The 17,735-nt window shown below is 44.0% G+C and overlaps 1 protein-coding gene across 1 annotated transcript; it reads right to left on the reverse strand.

The window, feature by feature from the left end:
• Positions 1-4,629: 4,629 nt before the first annotated feature.
• LHX8 (LIM homeobox 8) lies at positions 4,630-16,240 on the reverse strand. The gene is made up of 8 exons (XM_075157022.1): positions 16,160-16,240; positions 15,677-15,838; positions 12,519-12,640; positions 10,822-11,042; positions 10,258-10,361; positions 7,206-7,301; positions 5,989-6,172; positions 4,630-5,237 (listed from the first exon to the last, which is right to left on the reverse strand). Exons 1-8 carry the CDS (start codon positions 16,238-16,240, stop codon positions 5,161-5,163), a joined length of 1,047 nt encoding a protein of 348 aa, XP_075013123.1. The 3' UTR covers positions 4,630-5,160.
• Between the last annotated feature and the right edge of the window lie 1,495 nt (positions 16,241-17,735).

Consider the following 17,735-nt stretch of genomic DNA (forward strand, 5'->3'; position numbering starts at 1 on the left):
TTAACAACTTAGAAGCAGTTTGTGTTTCGTTATTAATCTTGTACTATCTTTCTCTGTCCCTAGATGTCACTATTCTGGAGACTCATCCACACATAATTAAGCTGTGGATTTTCAGAAATTGAACTAGTTCAGGTTTTTTTCTGCTCTTCATTTAAACTAATGATAAACTGTTTTCATTTTCTGAAAAAGCTTGGTTATCATGCTGCTAGTGACTTGTATGGCAAGAATCATCAGTTTCTTCAGAAATGAAAACTGCTCATAATAGTTATGTATACTTACAAAATATGAATGAATAAAGGAAGTATAATAAGATCAACTTGCCTAAACTTTAAGCAACTCTTCAATTTCCAATGTAATCAGAGAAAGGATGCAGAAAGTAGTTATGGTTACTATAATGCAAATATAAAAACCAACATGAACTTCTAGACAAAAAGCCAACTCACAAAATCAGGCAGCATTAGCAAATGTCAGCAAGGGTAAAGAAAACAGCATTGTGTACATTTATTAATAAATATAATCAAGAGTACAGCTAGTGCTGATCTGTTACTCAGAGTCAAAACTATAGGCAGTGAATAACCAGAAGGCCAAACTAGACCTTCACCTGCATCAGTTTTGACCAAAAAAACCCAACCAAACAAACGTAAGTCACTAGTACGGTTAGTACCAAGGCCAAGAAAAGCAAGCTCTCTAGATGATTTCAAACTAAATGTTTTCAGGTAGCTTGGGCCTGCTGCATTTTGTCCTAGGACAGTTGAGCCAGACAGCAACCTCTCCAAACCATTAACTCTTATTTTTGAGAGACACCAGGAAAAAGAAGCATTGATACACCTACAGCCCAGGAAATGGGCAGAGGAAAGCCAGGGAATCCAATAATGCAGTTTCATTTCAGTCTAAGTATTTTGTTCAAGAATTTAAAAATCTTAACCACACCAACAATAACAAGAATACAAACACGGAGACTGTCGGATCAGCTCAACTTCCTCTTAGCAAGGGTAACAGCTGTGTGGGTGGTCAAGAAGTTGTACATGTCACAGGCTGACATAAGCAAGGTAGGGAAATAACCTAGGATAGAAAAGTTGGAAAATAACTAGTTGTAAGCAGTTCACGCAATACATTCTCCTGTTTGAAAAACTGAATTACCAAAGGATCAGGTTCTAGTCAGCATTTTAGTTAATTACCTGGGTGACAGAATAAAGAGATTCTTAGTGAATTTTTGAGAACACAAAAGAGGCAGTACTGAGGAGCTCAGAACTGGAATTCAAAATCATTTTGAAAACTTTGAGAAATAGTAAGAAAGAAGCAGGGTGAAATTCAGTATGGCAAAATAGAAGCTGCTTACCTAGGTTGCAATAATCTATGGAGAATGGGAAACAGGAGACAAGGTAACAGCTGGTCACAAACAGAATGTGGAGGGCAGTGTTATTAGAAGAAACACAGTCATCATCCTGGAAGACGCAGCAATGAGCGACTTACATACCCTAATCCTCCTGCTGAGCATCAGTAAGGGCTTGGCTAAAACTGAGTTTCATGCTTCAAGAGGGACAAAGAAAATGGCACAGAAACAGTTAGACATTTAGAAAACATGACTTGGTATGAAAAACTTGATGAATCGGATTTGTTTGGCAGGGAGCAGAAGACTGGGGATTTTCTTTTGGTGGATTTTTTTTCCCCCTAAGAAAGTGCCAGATTTCCTGTGGGGTCTGTAAAAATTTCTACTATTGGAGACATTTAAGAACAGATTAGTCAAACATCTCTACTAGCAGTAGCTAAGATACTTCATTGTGCCTTGGGGTGAAAAGCGGACTGGAGAATGCCCGAGTACTTTTCAGATTTATCTTTACATGAACACAAACCCATATTTCCAGTGAGTAGCTGGAATTTCAAAACATCTAGATTCTAGTATTTCATTTAATTGCAGAGTTTGAAATATTTCCAAAAGATCTTGAAGATGCTGTAGCAATAGACTATTTCTTTACTCTGCAACCTGAAATGCTACTAACTTCTAATAATAAACAGATATCCTTCAGAGATTCTGTGAAATTTGCACTAGGTTATTTTTCATCTATATTTCTCCCTCCCCTTACAGTAGGTTGAATATAATAAATTTTAAGTTTTATCTCACAGTGTAGTTACTTGTTCCAGTACACAGTAATATGTGACCAGCCCCAACTCACATTGGTTAGACGGATCAGGGAAGGAAGGGGGAAAGGAGTGCAAGTCTATAGCCAGTCTTCTCACAGTACTTTTGATACACAACTTCAACTTTTTAGTGGTATTTCTTCTTTTGAGAACTTCTTGATGCAAAATTTGTTTTGCATCATTAGTTCCATTTTGGATTTCTGAAGAGATGTTGCATTGAAGCTATTAGCAGGTGCCATATGATCATCGTACCTTGTAAGCTAAACACTTTAGGATCAGAGAGAATGTATTACAAATACAGTTCTCTGCAAAAGCATCCACATAGCAGAGCACTATATTGCTCTCTGTTCAAGACAGGTCACTTTTAAGCAAGATGTTAAGACCAATTTATTTCATGTGCTAATTTCATACAACATTTCAGTTTTAAATTGGACCTGTGCAGACTAAAAGGCCCTGATTCAGCAGACTACATGTTCCTGCTGTAGCTGCATTCTCCTTAAAGAGATCCCATGAATTTCCTCAGCGTGGCAATATCCAAGTTACTCTTTTAAACAGCAAGCAGCAAGGATGGCTCCAGGGTCAGAAGAGCTCAGCAGCGAAGTCAGTCACAAAGCCAGCGCACAACCAGTAGAAAAAGACAAGCATTCAAAACTTGCAAGGCAGGCTACAGCCGCAGCTTCAGTTGAGAGCGGCAGACCGAAGCCACCTTCAGTTTTCCCTATGCGTCGTCCGCCCACGCAGCCTGACCCGCCGCGGACAGCTGAAGTCAGCCAGTGGCACAGGCCTGACGCTCTCAAAGGGAAGACGCCAAAGTCCAGATCCTCTGCTGGAGCTTCCTATTTTCAACTCTGCTTTCCCAGCTGCACTTACAAATAGCTGCTCAAGCATTCACAGCATCAAAAGATTAATTCTCCCGCTTCCTATTTTCATAAGGAAATGGGAAAATTGCTCCCCCTTTACTTTAATCCTGCATTGACTGGAACTGAACAGAAGGGGGTGTTTCATAAATAAGCTTAGAATGACTTTGTTTCAGGCAACCTAAAGCTTCGTAGTCCTTCAAATTAGAGTGAATAATTACTTTTCTTTAAAGGGACTTGATGTAAGTCAAGTTGCATTTTAAAACAAGACAACTGAATAGTATTTTACATTGCCAAGTTATGTTAAGATCTAAATTAGCATTATTTAGTGTTTAACTAGTAAAACTTCAGCAGTGAGGTTGTCCTACTTGCGTATCAGACCCAACAAATGAACAAAAACCAGTTTGTCTACTGCTATGCATGCAGTTTTGTATCATGCAGATATATGGAGCTAGCTTAGGTACTGAAAACACCACACTGAATTTGGTATTCCACCCAGAGTATTTCACTAAGAAGTTATGTATGTTAGAATAAAACGTAAAGTCAGTCAAGTTCCACCACACCCCATGTCTTTAGTTCTTTGTGAAAAAAATGTGGCAGGATAATATTAGCCTAGACAAACCGCTGTGCCAGTGCAAATTGCTTTTGCTACTCAGATTGGCTCAGACATCTGTGAGTAGCACTCGAAACATGCCAACATTTAATTTTCAGAACTTCAATAATTTAGAGCTTGCCATTAAAGTTATGCTCTCAAAAGCCATCATCTTTCCATGGTGGCAGGGAGAATACTACCTTTTCCACGTTGAAATGGCTTGACCAGGACTGTTAAATTTCACAAAGTAGAGACACTAACTCATAGTTGGGAGAGGAAAAAAAAAAGAACCTGGACACACACACCTTCAAAAGTATGATTTCCTTCTGATGCAAGTAAAGTTTAGGTCTGGAGATGGGATCTACCCATCTTAAATCCTTGAAGGAAACTAGTCTGTGAAGACAAAAATCAGTTGAATGGATAGTATGCACTAGCCTTTGTCCATCAAATCAGTGTATCAAAACATGCTTTGCAATTAAGTCTTAGCACATTATCAGTTTAAAAAACAGACTTTTGTGCATTTGACTGAATTCCAATCTCTGTTCATATGCAGTCCGATACAGGTCAGTTAAAATACTGAACTGGATTTTACTTTAAAAATGTAGACTCTGTTTAAGTATTGCATGTTAGTTACCATCCTGCTTAAAAAAATCGCAAGATAAAACCACCAAAAAACCCAGAAGCTGAAGTAGTAAAAATTCAAAATGTTAAAGCAGGTGCGAACTTAGGTTCTCCACTTGCCGACTTAAATCACAGTTAAAAATTTATCCTGTCCATCCACCATTTCCCTCACTCTGCAGGTGTGCACCCTCACCCTCAGGAGCAGCACTGTTTTGCATATACTTACTTTAAAGAAGTATTTGGGGTGTTTCAAGACCTATCTAAGCTGATTAAAGGATTTTTAAGATCAGTTGAGACAGATAGGAACACTCCTGAGTTTGGTGTAATGTACCTAAGTATACCAGGGACCCTCTCTTAAAATTGAAGATTCAAGTTAAGCACTATACAAATGATGACAGTTCAGCCATAAACACAGCAACATTATTGCTTAGCATGCTACAGCAGTAACTTTATTCAGTTCATTTTGAAAATATTTGCAACCAAAATTTATTTTTGTAAACTCACAGAAATAAGCTTTAACATATAGGCTGTATACAACTCAAATACAAGTAATACTTTTAGCAATAACTTACAGATACAAACTAATGATAAACTACAATTTCACAAAGAATTGTAAACATTTTGCACAATTGTCAGTCCTTTCTTTTAGGCAAAGTGCTCTTTTGATGACAAATAAATTAACACACACATAACTAGAGTGGACTACTTCCAGACAATACAAAAAAGTGTTTAATAAGGCTTGTAAACAATGTAATAGTTATTTATGCAGAATCCATAAAAGTGTCTTGCAGGCTAAATATACTTACATACCTGGGCAGCAAAAATGATCTTGAAAATGCTTTAGATGTTAAATAAAAAGTTAACATTAATATCTTTCCAATGATATTTTTAATACACAATAAATGACTTCAGGTTACATCCTTAATAGTTTATATCCCTGACAAAAAGGAATTAGGTGTGACTTATTGGCAGTTGTGTCATTGAATGGGGTAGCAAAGGCTGGAGTCCAAGAGCTGTAGGTGAATGAGCTACAAAAACAGAAATATTTACTGGTCAACTTCATCGGAGGTAGGAAAAGATTATAAGCTAGTAAATCCCATTGGGTAATAACCGTTCACTGGTCCCAACCACCGCAGCATGCTCTGTTTTCCCTAGCCCAGCATTCACACTGCCCCAACCTTACACCACTGCTTTGGAGAAAAATAAGCTCAGGCCACACGTGTGGCTCAGTCTAGTTCTCCCAAAACCTTCACAGTCTCTCCTAGTCACAAACATGAGCCAAAGTCATTGACTTGCTGGGTGATGAGACATGCAATGACCGAAAGGTACTTCTGACCACCAGGCTGCCCCCACACGCGTTACTGTGAGGGAAGCTCAAGTTTTCAGTGAAGTTGCTGGATTGAGTATACCTACAGTCCCCAGGGTAGGAGTCAGGGAGTGGGTGGCAAACAGGTTTCATTAAAATTACATATTATTAAACACGTGGCACAGGTGTTTTAAGAAGTGTCTGATTTCTTCTTACTAGCATTCATAGTTTGGAGGAAGCACAAAAAGTGGTCTTCATACCCAGATCTTCAGCTACGCTCTTACAGTGAAGGGCTACTGCTTGAAGAGACACACTTCTTAATGAGGTGTAGATAGCAAGTACACTATTAAGATATTCTATGAAGAATACTACAAATTAAAAATCCATTAAGTTTCTTTAATCGGTACTTGGTAAACTGTTCTTGCTAGAGTCAATAATGATTTTACTTGGATACGCAAAGTTGTTATACCTACCATCCATATAGCTGTGTAGAGCAGTTAACATAGTCCCATCCTGGGGTACGTATGCAGAGTATGCCATTTCTTCTAACATGGGTGGAGACAGCCTGGAGGGCTGAACTGCTGTGACAGGAGCAGTAGATGAATGATTAGGACTAACGTGTTTCTTATGGCGTGCTCTGCAATTTTGAAACCACACCTGAAAAGGGGGAAGAATTTACATCATGTTGATAGATTGCATTGTTTCACCATTAGCGTAATAAAAACCTCAGAGTTCTACCTTCAGCTGAATTCAGTTAGTTAGTTGGGCCTTTACTGTAACGCCGACAGTCCAAATGAAGATGTATTCATTCTAAGCCTACGTGGTGCCTCAAACAAGCGTGGTCCAGTCAGGAAAGCTTCTGCAGTGACCAGCAGCCCACAAAGGACAGGCACAGCCCCCGGGGCAGGCTGAGCAACAGCATCCGCAGCCCCGCAACGGGACACAGCCCCCTCCGTGCCTGAACGCTGCTGAAGCAGGTTTTTCACAGGATACCGATTTTCCTTTTCACATTGAGAAATGTGCAAGCTTCTGCTTTTTTAAGGCTTGATCACAGCTGCCAGATACCTCGTTTCTATAGAAACGCTCTGTCAATCTTCCAGGCTAGAATGAGCCAAGGTAACTGCAAACTTATTTTTGTTTATATAAGCATATAAATGTATAATTTATATTATATAAAAATTCATATTTATGTATAAAAAGAGCATGCATATGATATTTGCTGAGAGGCATCTTCAAGCAAAGATTCTAAGTTTGTGTTTCTCTCAGTTTTGGATGGCATGGGTATATATTTTAACTCTGCTCTCTAGAACAGGTCACTAGATATTCACTTACTCCTAATGTGTCATACCACAAGCCATTTTCAAAAAGAGTGCAGGTCTTAAGAACAGGCTTCTAAAGTCAGGAATTTATATTTAGAAGACTGCCAATTTCTATATATTTAGGCTGAGAAGTTTCTTCCTGGAAGATTATTAATCCTCCACTCAAAGTGCAAGAGGAATACAGCAAGTTTTCCAAATTAACATGTTTGTTCTAGACCTATTCCTGACTAAGGATGTTGTCTGAAGTTATGTTAAAACTGCCAGATTAGATCTTTTTCCATCTCAGAATAACTACATGGAGAAAATTGTCGTTAAGCATTTCCAATGGATGAGTACCAGACTTTGTTAGTCAAGTAACCTAGCACAGTTACCTGTATAACACGCCTGCTCAAGCCTGTTCTTTCTGCCAGTTTCTGAAGCGTTTGTGCATCTGGGTTGTTGTCCTGAGCAAACTGTGCTTGCATAACCTGAAAAGGCAAGGTAAGAGATTGCAGTTTTGTGTGTGCAGTCCTGAGAGCAGCATTAGAGACTTCTCTCAGACCATGGTCCTACTCCTTGCCTGTTTTTAGGAAACTGTTGTAGTCACTAGTCCCCAGACCGTCCCCAATACATCAAGAGGGAAAAAAAAAAAAAATCCCCCAAAGCCAAAATACAAGCCCTTATTATGCTTAACTGAACTGAGACATTTACCAGAAAAGAAAGAAATTAATTCTGCTTGGCAGTAGTAAAAAATGGAGGAGGTGCTCTGTTATGATTGCATTAAAAGGACTGCAGGAGAAGATTCCCTGCAAAGCCATTCAAACATGCTTGATAAAAGAAAACGTCTATAGCAGCAGACCACAGTGCACAGCATGAGGAAGGAATGAACTTTGATCCACCTCTCAGAACTGGTCAATCACTATCTGCATCTTGCATTATACGGAGCAACTTAACCCTCTTTTCAGCTGCATGGAGGATGCAGGCAACTGGGAAGCACTTTGTGCCTTGTTTACCTTTAACTGACCTGAGGAACACAGAGGCTCCACCTTGGCTGACCTCCACACTATGTAATCATTTGGTTACACTCATCTTTTTACAGAAAACTGAAGTGAACACCTGTCATTAGGATTTTTTTGAGGAAGTAGGTGTCAACTTGGCCTGCCTCCTGAGCCTGTAAGAGTTCACCTTATTTCAGGAAGTAAGGCTTCATGGATTTCTGCAGGGTATCTTCAGCAACTTAGTAAACTGTAGTTTCTCATGTCTGGATTTTGTTCCCTGATGGTCTGCAAATTTTGCCTAGCTTCATCTTTGAAGATTCAGACTACTTCTCTCCACATTCAGAAGTGTTGAAACTCTATACTTTCCTACCGTTTCATACAAAGACATCAAAAAGCATGGACATCCTTTTGTACAAGTACTTCACGAGGTGTGTTACTACCTGCTGCCACTCTGACAGTCACTTATCCCTCTGATGCTTCTCCTGCTGGAAGTAGTCGTATACCAGCATCAAGGACAGGTACAGAGACAGATGCACTGAGCAGACAGCAAGTGTCATTAAGTAACAAGAGGCCCTAAGATCTCAAACACCTGCTGAAGTAGGTTACAATCTACTTAAAACAGGAAAAGAGGGGAACCTGGAAGTTCTGCTGACAGCAAACGGGAAGAAGCCCTGAACACGGTTCCTACTCCGATGGCTGGGCCTATCTCCCCTTCAGCTACCACTGGGAAAGAAGGTTCCCTTTCGCAGAAGTTCGAGCTTGATGTCCAGAGCCCTTGCCCTATTATTGCTAACATGCTTGGTTTGCATTAACAACACATCCTGTCTCAGTCATGGCTGAAATAGCAAACCAAGATTTGGGCAGCCACATGCCATGTTATAGAGCACTGCTTAAATGCCTCATGTGTGTTATTACACCTCAACTTCAGTTTTTCTCAGCTGCTCTTACCACAAACGAGGAGGACAGGCCAACAAAACAGAACTCGGACTGAGACAGTAGAAAATGAATGGTGTAGTGGCCATGTGTGACCAGAAATTCAAAGACGTTATAAACGGAAAGCAGGGATGAGTAGCGAGGATTAGCTAGAAAGCCACAGCTTCCTTCCCACTACAGGCTGAAACCTCTAAATCTGGTCTCACCACTACCCCTTTCATGGGGAGCTGGCCCTAGTCAAGGTGTTTTTCCCTAGAAAGCTAATTTAAGTGGTGATCCAGAAGGTGAAATAACTCTTATTTGAGGCAGTCCAGAACTAACTCTTGCCAAGGCAGCAGCAAGACGAGCAGCCTTGAAAGCAGAGCAGATGCAGGCAATCCCCCCCTTCCTCCTCCCTTCAGGGCAGGCTTGACCCTACAGGAAGGGTTTTGATTTGGTACTTCCAGACCTCCTAGCTCCCACTTCCCTTAGTCCTGACCATGGAAAGGAATAGACCTAGTGGCTGAACTAGTACAAAGGGATATTGGAAAAACATGCTTCGATAACGCATGTTCGAGAACAAATTGGACAGTAGACAAATTGCTGCCAAGTACTTCAAATGCACTTTCCCTGTATTTCACTCCATGCAGCTCTATGAAAAAAGTGGGTTTTTTCTCCTAAAATGTGCAGCATTAAATACTGAAGCTAGGTCTTGAAATATGATACCAAGACTACAATGACTTTAGTACATTTTTAACAGGCAAAGACACTTTGAGGAAATCATCATGTGAAGCATTTTGGAAGGGCTGGGAGAAGGAGAAGAGAAGGAAGTAAAGATGAGTCCCTGTTGATAGTCTCTCTTCCTGGTGTACAGAAGTATAGCCAAGACTATAACATACGATCTAAAAAGCAAGTATTGAGGAGAACCGCCTTAGCAGGAAAAAAGGCAATCAAGAAATAAATGTGCAACTATTCCCCATCTTCTCTATAAACCAAAGCAAAACAAGAAACAGTCATTGACGGGAGTCAACCTGCGTTCACGTGAATATAAACAGGAACCCACAATGCTTACCTGTTTTGAGGACACAATCTTTTGCAGCCCTTATTGTGTATTACAACAAAATTCAAACTTCCATCCTGTTAATGTCTTGAAGTCATATACAGTACCCGTCTTTAGTACAACTCTTCACATTGCATAATTCTAAAAATATTTTGTCTTTATTATGTGTAGCGATGTAAATGCCTGATTAAATAGATTTCATCGAGCAATCAAAATAGAACAACCTTTTTGTTTCCACTCTGCAGAATTACTGGCTGCCCCCAGGGAAATAAAAAGCTTGAAGAGTAACTATTTCATATTAAACTGCTGAAGCTAACAAGCAATTCCAGAAACATGCTGTGTCTTGATAGTTTATGAAATAGTTTAAAGCATGCAAGCTTTTTCTTTCCCCTCACATGCATCCAATTTCCTATCGGTTCAGCACCTATGTCCTGCATAAACCTGAACTATGCAAGTTTTTAGCACTGCCTCTACCTGGAGTTGATCTGCTGTGAAGCTGGTCCGAGCTCTTTTTGCTGGTTTTGGATGATTAACATCTTGTTCTGTTAGTAATGCTCCTTCCACACTAATCCCATTACCTGAAGCATTAAAAAGAAAACACCACCGTCTGCTAAACATTCAAAACGATGTTATTCGTAAGTCAGACTGTCGTCCAACAATAACCAACAGTACTTGGCCAGCTGAATTTCAACTTTAAAAAAAGCCATATTCTGTTCAAGTTAAATTGATCTGGCACCATTACCCATTACACCCCAATTGACTCCCTTGCAAGTGAGGGAAGGAATAGATCCAGCATGATATTTTATCAACTAGATATACTCTCGCTTTCTTTTCCTTAGGATAGAAAACAAGTTATACAAACTTAAAAAAAAAATTAAAACATTGAGTAATTTGCACATTATTTTAATTCAAGAACCTGTGCTTCCAGCCTTAGTAAAGCTAGGTTAATTACCTCTTAATACGGAAGATGAAGTAAAACCCAACAATTTAATTAAAACTAAACCACAAACATAGTGCTTCACAAAAGCAGTATGTTACCATTTTCAACTTCTCTTTTCAGATTGTCCAACATGCAGTCGTAGTGTACTCTACAAAGGACTTTCTCTTCAACCAAAGCAAACTCCTCTCCAGTAGAAAGCTGTCTTTTGCAGGAGAAGCATGCAAAGCATGCCAAGTGGTATACGTTTCCTTTAGCCCTTCGGACCCAGTCAGTAGAATGAATGTGCCTCCCGCAGCGGGAGCAGCGGGTGCCGTACCGCCTGCAAAAACAACGGCAACAGGAGGGTGAAGGCACAGACGCTAACCAACTCGGGCAAAAGCGTGACTCCAGGAGGGTTAGAAGCGGCCGGGATGAGACCTGCAGCAAGGAGGCTGACCACAAGGGATGAGGGGACAGCATAATTGTGTTTTCATTGCAACAAAATCAGCAAGTTTGTATCTGATAGCTTAAGGCAAGACCACTACTGAACTACAGAAGTTAGCATTTTCATACGGCAAGGAGTGAAATTGGAGCATCTTAACTGCTACATGAATTCACAACTCTTGATCTTTCCTTTTATAAAGATAATTACTCTTTAAAAAGCCGTGAGTGGGAGATGGAAACAGCTGACTTTGTGTTCAGAATTCTCCCAATTATTCAAATATATTTCGCATTACTCTAGTGGCAGTCTGAATTATGATATTTAGCTATATCACCCTTCACTAATCATTCGGTCCCCTTCAGCAAAAGAAGGGGGAAAACCTGTATCTTCATAGTTATTTCCTTAATTACCATCACATTATGATTTTAAAAGAAATTCAAATATCTGCAAGTATTTACATTACTACAGTAGAATACTTCTCTTTGAAGAGGAAACTAGCCACCAAGATATGTTGATTATGTAGATAGGAATTTGTCCTGAAAATCTTTGCAGATTCTAAGCTCTTTTTTTGAAGTCCCACAAAACTTTGCTTTTCCAGAAGTTCACAGTATTCACCCCACCCCCTCCCTCTCTTTCAGTGTCAAAACTGACTAGCTGGACATAATCCATTCACTACACAGGTGAGAATCCCATAAATAGTTTGGCCTGAGGAAGTACTAGCAATCACACCAAAATCAGCAGCAAAATTTTTTGCTGCTTTCAGGATTTTGTATCATGAGTACTTTCAATGCCAGCATGAATAAATAATATTCTTCCTTACAGGATTAAACCTTAATCTTGAAGAATGCTTCCTGTTCCAAGTCAAATTGATCACAGAAAGGTACAACTGCTGAAAGCTTCTTTTACAGATCACGGGATTTATTCTGGGTTGTTTTTGTAGTTCCATGTGACACCCTAAGCCTCATACCAGTGGAGTGCTAGTCCAAACAGAGTATCATCTCAGCTCAACCTTGTATTCTTAATCGGCATTACCTAAGGATGATTCTTTGCACGATAGCTTTGCAACCTTACCGTGGCAGGGACTCTGACTTACTTTCCCCCCGCCCCCCCACGCGTGCAGAAGTAACTTACTGTATAAATGCAGCAGCTATGCATAACAACGGAGGGGCAGAGGGGAAGACTTAGTAGCTATTACATTGCACAGACTCGGGGGTTCCCAAGTCCCTCTGCAAGGAATGTCAGAGTTTAACTACCGAAAATAAAAGCAAATGAAAACTGAAGAGCCTAAATGTGCGTTTTAGTTGCGGCTTAAGTGAAAAGTAACAAGCGAGTGAAACATGTTATCTAATAAAATGATATTCCTGTATGATATACCTGAAATAATCAAGTTTGCAGAATATATCTTTATCTTTGATGTAACAGCTGGTATGCCTTCCTAGAGACGTTCTGCAAACGCTGCATGAGAGACAGCGCACGTGCCAGCAGAGGTCGTTTACCTGCAAAAACACAAAAGAAAAATACCCCTCAACGTTCATGCTACCAATATTATATTTACAAAAACTATTTTTTCCATCCATACAGACAAGGCCAAAAATTGCATGTACCATGATTCACGGAAAATTTATCTTCAAGGCAAAACATTTTTCCTATAGAACTGCATGCATATTAAGGGCTAATTAATTTGATGGCAGTCTTCAGAATAAGCTTTCATGGTTTTGTAATTAAAAGCACCAGAAGAGGAAGCAAGAGATTCAAGTTCCACATAGATATTTTGTGCCCAGTTCTGTTCTCATAGCATTAGAGTAACAGAGCAAGTTTTGGCCTCACATGACCTTGGGAACGCAGCTAACTTACATGCTTTTATTTCCCCAGTCTGTAAAAAGTCCTGCCTAACAAAGAACAAACTTTGCAAAGCGATTTGAAATTTTAAAATGCGAGTACTGAAGGGGAAAAGTCTGACAAATAGAAACACACCATGAACCACATCCTCATTTGCCAGGTTTCTGTTAAAGCAAAGTTAGCGAACAGAGTGCGAGTTTCAAAGTATCAGCAGTTGTTTTAATAGCAAATTCAACAATTCTTTAACATGTAATAGCCATAGTGAAAAGTCATGGAAAGCAGCATAAATTGGCAGTTTTGAAAACTCGGATATAATTTTTGGACAAATAAATTGAGGACAATTATTTTCATTTCTTCTTTCCTATAAAGAGAACTCTCTGTCATGCAGACGTTGTGCATCACACATCAGCTAAATAAATGAAATAATTTGAAAACCCAAGACTCCCAGTGACCATAAAAATTAAGTAATAGCCCTCTGGATAATCCCATGCTGCATAGGAGGAATTCTGTAAACCAAACAATGCCTAAGTTTAGATTTCTTTTTTTTTTTTTTTCTTCCTGAGCCAGTTTCTCATCTGATACCAAACAGCCCATATATTGCCTATAGCAAAGCAGCAGATTTGAGATAATCCAGGATGTGCCTTTCATCAGAACACTGCCAGACAAACCACAGAGAAAGCGAGGCATTGACTCCAACGCTCACGCTGGAATCACCCGTTTCAGTCATTCTTCAGGTTATGACATTAGTTTGCAGTTGCCCAATGCTCTCCCAACTGTTATCCTTGTTGGCAGCCATCTTCCTATAGACTGACAAATTTACACCACAATATAATGCGAAACTGTTGATAACAGCTGTCACCAAACTGATCCTCCCACGTATATCTTGGAACAGCTGCTCTGCAGGCAGATGCAGGGCAGCAGCCCCTGGGCCAGGGCAGGCCTGCTCAGCCGGCCCCCAGGCGAAGGCTCCCCGGGCGACCCCCGCGGGGCCCCGGCGCAGGCGAGAGGGGCCTGCACGCAGCCAGGCTGCTGGTGCACAGCTCTGCGAAGCGCGAGCCGTCATCCCGGCCACACAAAGCTCATCTCACCGCCTGTTCCTCGGAGGCTAATGCTCTCCCAACAGAACAAGACATTGGTAGTTTTGATAGTTGTCCCATTTGATGTTGCCCGTCTACATTCCGACTTACCAATTTACAGGGCTGAAGTTGGAAAACATACTGCTGATGATCAGCAAGACACCAGTCTACCAGCACAGATTCCTTTCTCTCTCTGCCTATGCAGGAAGCAGTAACAGCTAATTTAAACTTAAGGCTAAACTGTTTAGAGGTCTTTTGCTCCAAGCCACGTTATCCCAGTTGTTCAGACAGGAGACAGCAATGATCAGTAAACAAGTCACCAAAACGTCACTGGAGTTAACGGGACTGGAACCAAGTTCAAGTTAGCTCTGCTCCCAGTCCTACCGCACTGTTATGTGCCAGCCCAGCCTGTTGCAGAGGTGGCTGGGATCTACTAGAACAAAAGGTATATAGCAGCTCCCCCACACCTGCACCCACCCTTTTTTAAATGAACACCGACCCAGCATGCATGTTCTTTTGACATCCTCACCCCAACCGAGATCTAAGCAAATGATCTAATAACAACATTAAGATGTTTTCAGCAGTGTTACCGACTTTCACTTTGCAGGATGTACGATGGCTTTATTTAAGGCTGTATCTAATGGAGTCAAGTGACTTCTAGCATGATTGTCTAACCTCACTTTCAAAAGGAGAGAGGGCAGAAGTCTGATCCAGGATAATTTTAACGGCTGCAATACAGAAGGAAAATACCCCCCCCCCAACCACATTAACACTTTATGTTTAAAGTCAGATGGTTTTGTTTGTTTTTAAATGATCTTACTCAGTCCTGAATGCTAAGGCTAGCAAAACTACTCTGCAATCACGCAGCTTGTTTCCTTCGCAGACATTACTAGACCACCTTTTCCAGGAATAACTTATTTCCACGTTTCTCAAGAGGCACTTTTTGCTTTGAGATTCACGACATCACACTAGAAGATTTATGTTAGCTAATAACAAACGGGTCACACCGCCACCACTTAACCAGGAGCGTGAGGCACGGTGAGGAAGTTATCCATCTCCTGAACGATTAGTTTTCTTCCCCACTTTCTCCTACAGCAGGTCAGGAAAACCCAGCGCAGAAAAGCGTCACCCAGAACGCCGGCAGCAATTCAGTTTTTCTCCAAGGCCCGGATCTCGCAGACAAGCATGCAACTAACTTCGTGCTCCCACACGCTCCCGTTTCTGCAGGAACTCCGCTTGCACGCCGCAGGGCACGCCGTTCCGGGGGTCGATGGCACCGACGCCCACAGCTCGAGCGCCAGCCGCGCGGGACAGCGCTCCGGAGCGGCACGCCGGGAGGGGCGCGTTCCCGCGGGGCCCGCTGCCCGCGCACCGCGCTGCCCGCTCCGCCCGGCCCCGCCAGCCGCCCCGGCGGGCCCTGCCCCGGGCAGCCCGGCCGCCAGCCGCCGCACCGGGCCGGGCCCCGCAGCCTCGGCGCAGCAGGAGCCGGTGCGCGGCCGACACCGCCCCGCAGCACGCCGGGCCGCCCCGCCGCGCCGGCGGGGAGACGCTGCCGCCGCCGGCCCCGCCGCCCGAGGCCAGGCGGGCCCCGCGAGGCGGCGGGCCGGGCGCTCTTACCTTCAGCAGGTACTTGTCCACGATCTCCAGGCCGCAGCTGCTGCAGACGCACTTGCTGGGGGCGCAGCCGGAGCCCGAGGCCATGGACCGCGGCGAGGAGGAGGCGGGCGAGAGGGCGGCGGAGGAAGAGCAAGAGTCCTCGTCGGCCGCTGCGGGGCTCGCCTGCGGGAGAGCGCGGTCAGCGCCCGGCCCCGCCGGCTGCCGCCAGCCTCGCCCGGGAGAGGCGGGGAGCTCCGCGCCGGTCTGCCGGCACCTGCGGGGCCCCGCCGGGGAGGGTCGCGGCGGGAGCCGGCGTTTCTCCGCGGGACCCGGCGGGAGGGCCGCGCCCGGGGCCGCCGGACTCGAGCGGGGCGCGGCAGAACCGCGAAGCGGCTGGAGCGGCGGCCGCTCCGCACCGGGCACCGGCGCCGCGCTCGCCCCCCGCCGCCCGCTCCCCGCCGGCCGCCGCCCGCGCCCGGCGCGCTCGCTCGCCGCCCCGCGCACCTTCTCCGAGGGGCCGCCGAGCGCGGGAAGGTCCTTGTCCTCCAGCCTGCAGACGAACATCGGGTCGCTCTTCCAATACATGGCACTGCACTACCGCATACCAGCTCGGCGGCGGGGCGGCTCCGGGGACCCCGCGCCAGGTCTCTGCTCTCAGCGCCTGCAGGAAAAAAGTTTTGTTTTCAAGTGGGTGGACCCCGCCGCGCGGGGACCTGCCTCGCTGGCCTCACCTCCTGCGCAAAACCCGCCTTCTGAGCATGGCGGCATCGTTATCTCCGCCAGCGAGCCCGCGCCGGGTCTTGTGCGGGGGGGGACCCAACAACAACAACAACAACAAAAAAAACAGCAACGAAGAAAACCAGAGGATCCCCTCCCGTTTGTCTTCATCGTTTGCCACAGCTTCCCCCCGCCGCCCTAGTCTAAACAAAGATTCGAGTTACATCTCTGTATTAGCAAAGAAGGCAAACACGACGGAAAGCGAGAGTACGTGTAAACGGGAAAGGTTTTTCCGTACTGCTGAAACCCAAAGCCCGAGCGTATTCGTGTAGCTTAGACTCACAACTCCTAAATCTGCCTTGCTGCTTCTACTCTTGCTCGCGCTTCCAAGATCCCGTGATAAAACCTTTTTCATTAAGCTAAAAAAGGAGCATCTGAGCAGCCCAAAGGCCGTAGCGTTACTCCGGTTCTGAAATCAAGCTGAAAGACCACGGATGTTGCTAATTAACATCAGTGTCTTCGGTCGCGCCGTGGACAGAGGGTGCTAGCAGCTCCCCGGAAAACTAGAAAATTTCTTTCAGCGGACGGGGGCCGTAGGTTACTGGCACGCTTTCTCCACGATTACAAACCTTGCCCGCAGAGTTCCCTCAAACCAAATACTGCTGGTGTTCTCGGGACGTATCAGGAGAATAAAGCAACAGCTTGTCCATCGCAGGTGAGGTAAATAACCGGGGTGTCTGCTTCTCTGCACGTATTTAACTAGCCAGGTGGTTTTAATTAAACTTGTCGTTATGTTTTCATCTTCCCCCCCCACCTTTGTTTCAGCTCCGCCTGACGATAGATGCAAGACATGTTGCAGAGCCTCAGTAAAGCAAACTCAGAGAATTCCCCATACGCTTAGAAATATAAGTTTGATAAAAGGGAATTCTGCTTTTGAGAAGCTGTATGAAAGGAGACACCCCATATTCTTCTCCCCCTAAAAATTATGTTCGTTATTTCAAATCCTAGGATCCGATTCTGCAGGACCGTAACTGAACGAGTGGCGGTGCCGAGCCCCGGTAAATCCTGGACGTCCCCAGTCAGTCACTCGTTTGTCCAGCGCTAAAACCGATCTAAACCTGGACAGAATCTCGCTTAAATTTAGTCCTAATGTCCCGAGCGGCCGCTGCGCAGCGAGGCAAGTAGTGGTTTGGGTTTTTTTCTGGCCGCGACGAGGCTCAGGGCAGCGCGACCGGCAGCCAGCCCCGCCGCAGCACGGCGCGGCGGGCAGAGCGCGGGCGGCGGCTGGAGCCCCGGGCGGCCCCGCGGCGGCGGCGGACGGACGCGGGACACCGCCGGCCCCTGGACGCTCCGGCCCGCCCCC

The sequence above is a fragment of the Calonectris borealis genome, chromosome 8 (genome assembly GCF_964195595.1).
Source record: "Calonectris borealis chromosome 8, bCalBor7.hap1.2, whole genome shotgun sequence".
Taxonomy (NCBI): Eukaryota; Metazoa; Chordata; class Aves; order Procellariiformes; family Procellariidae; genus Calonectris; species Calonectris borealis.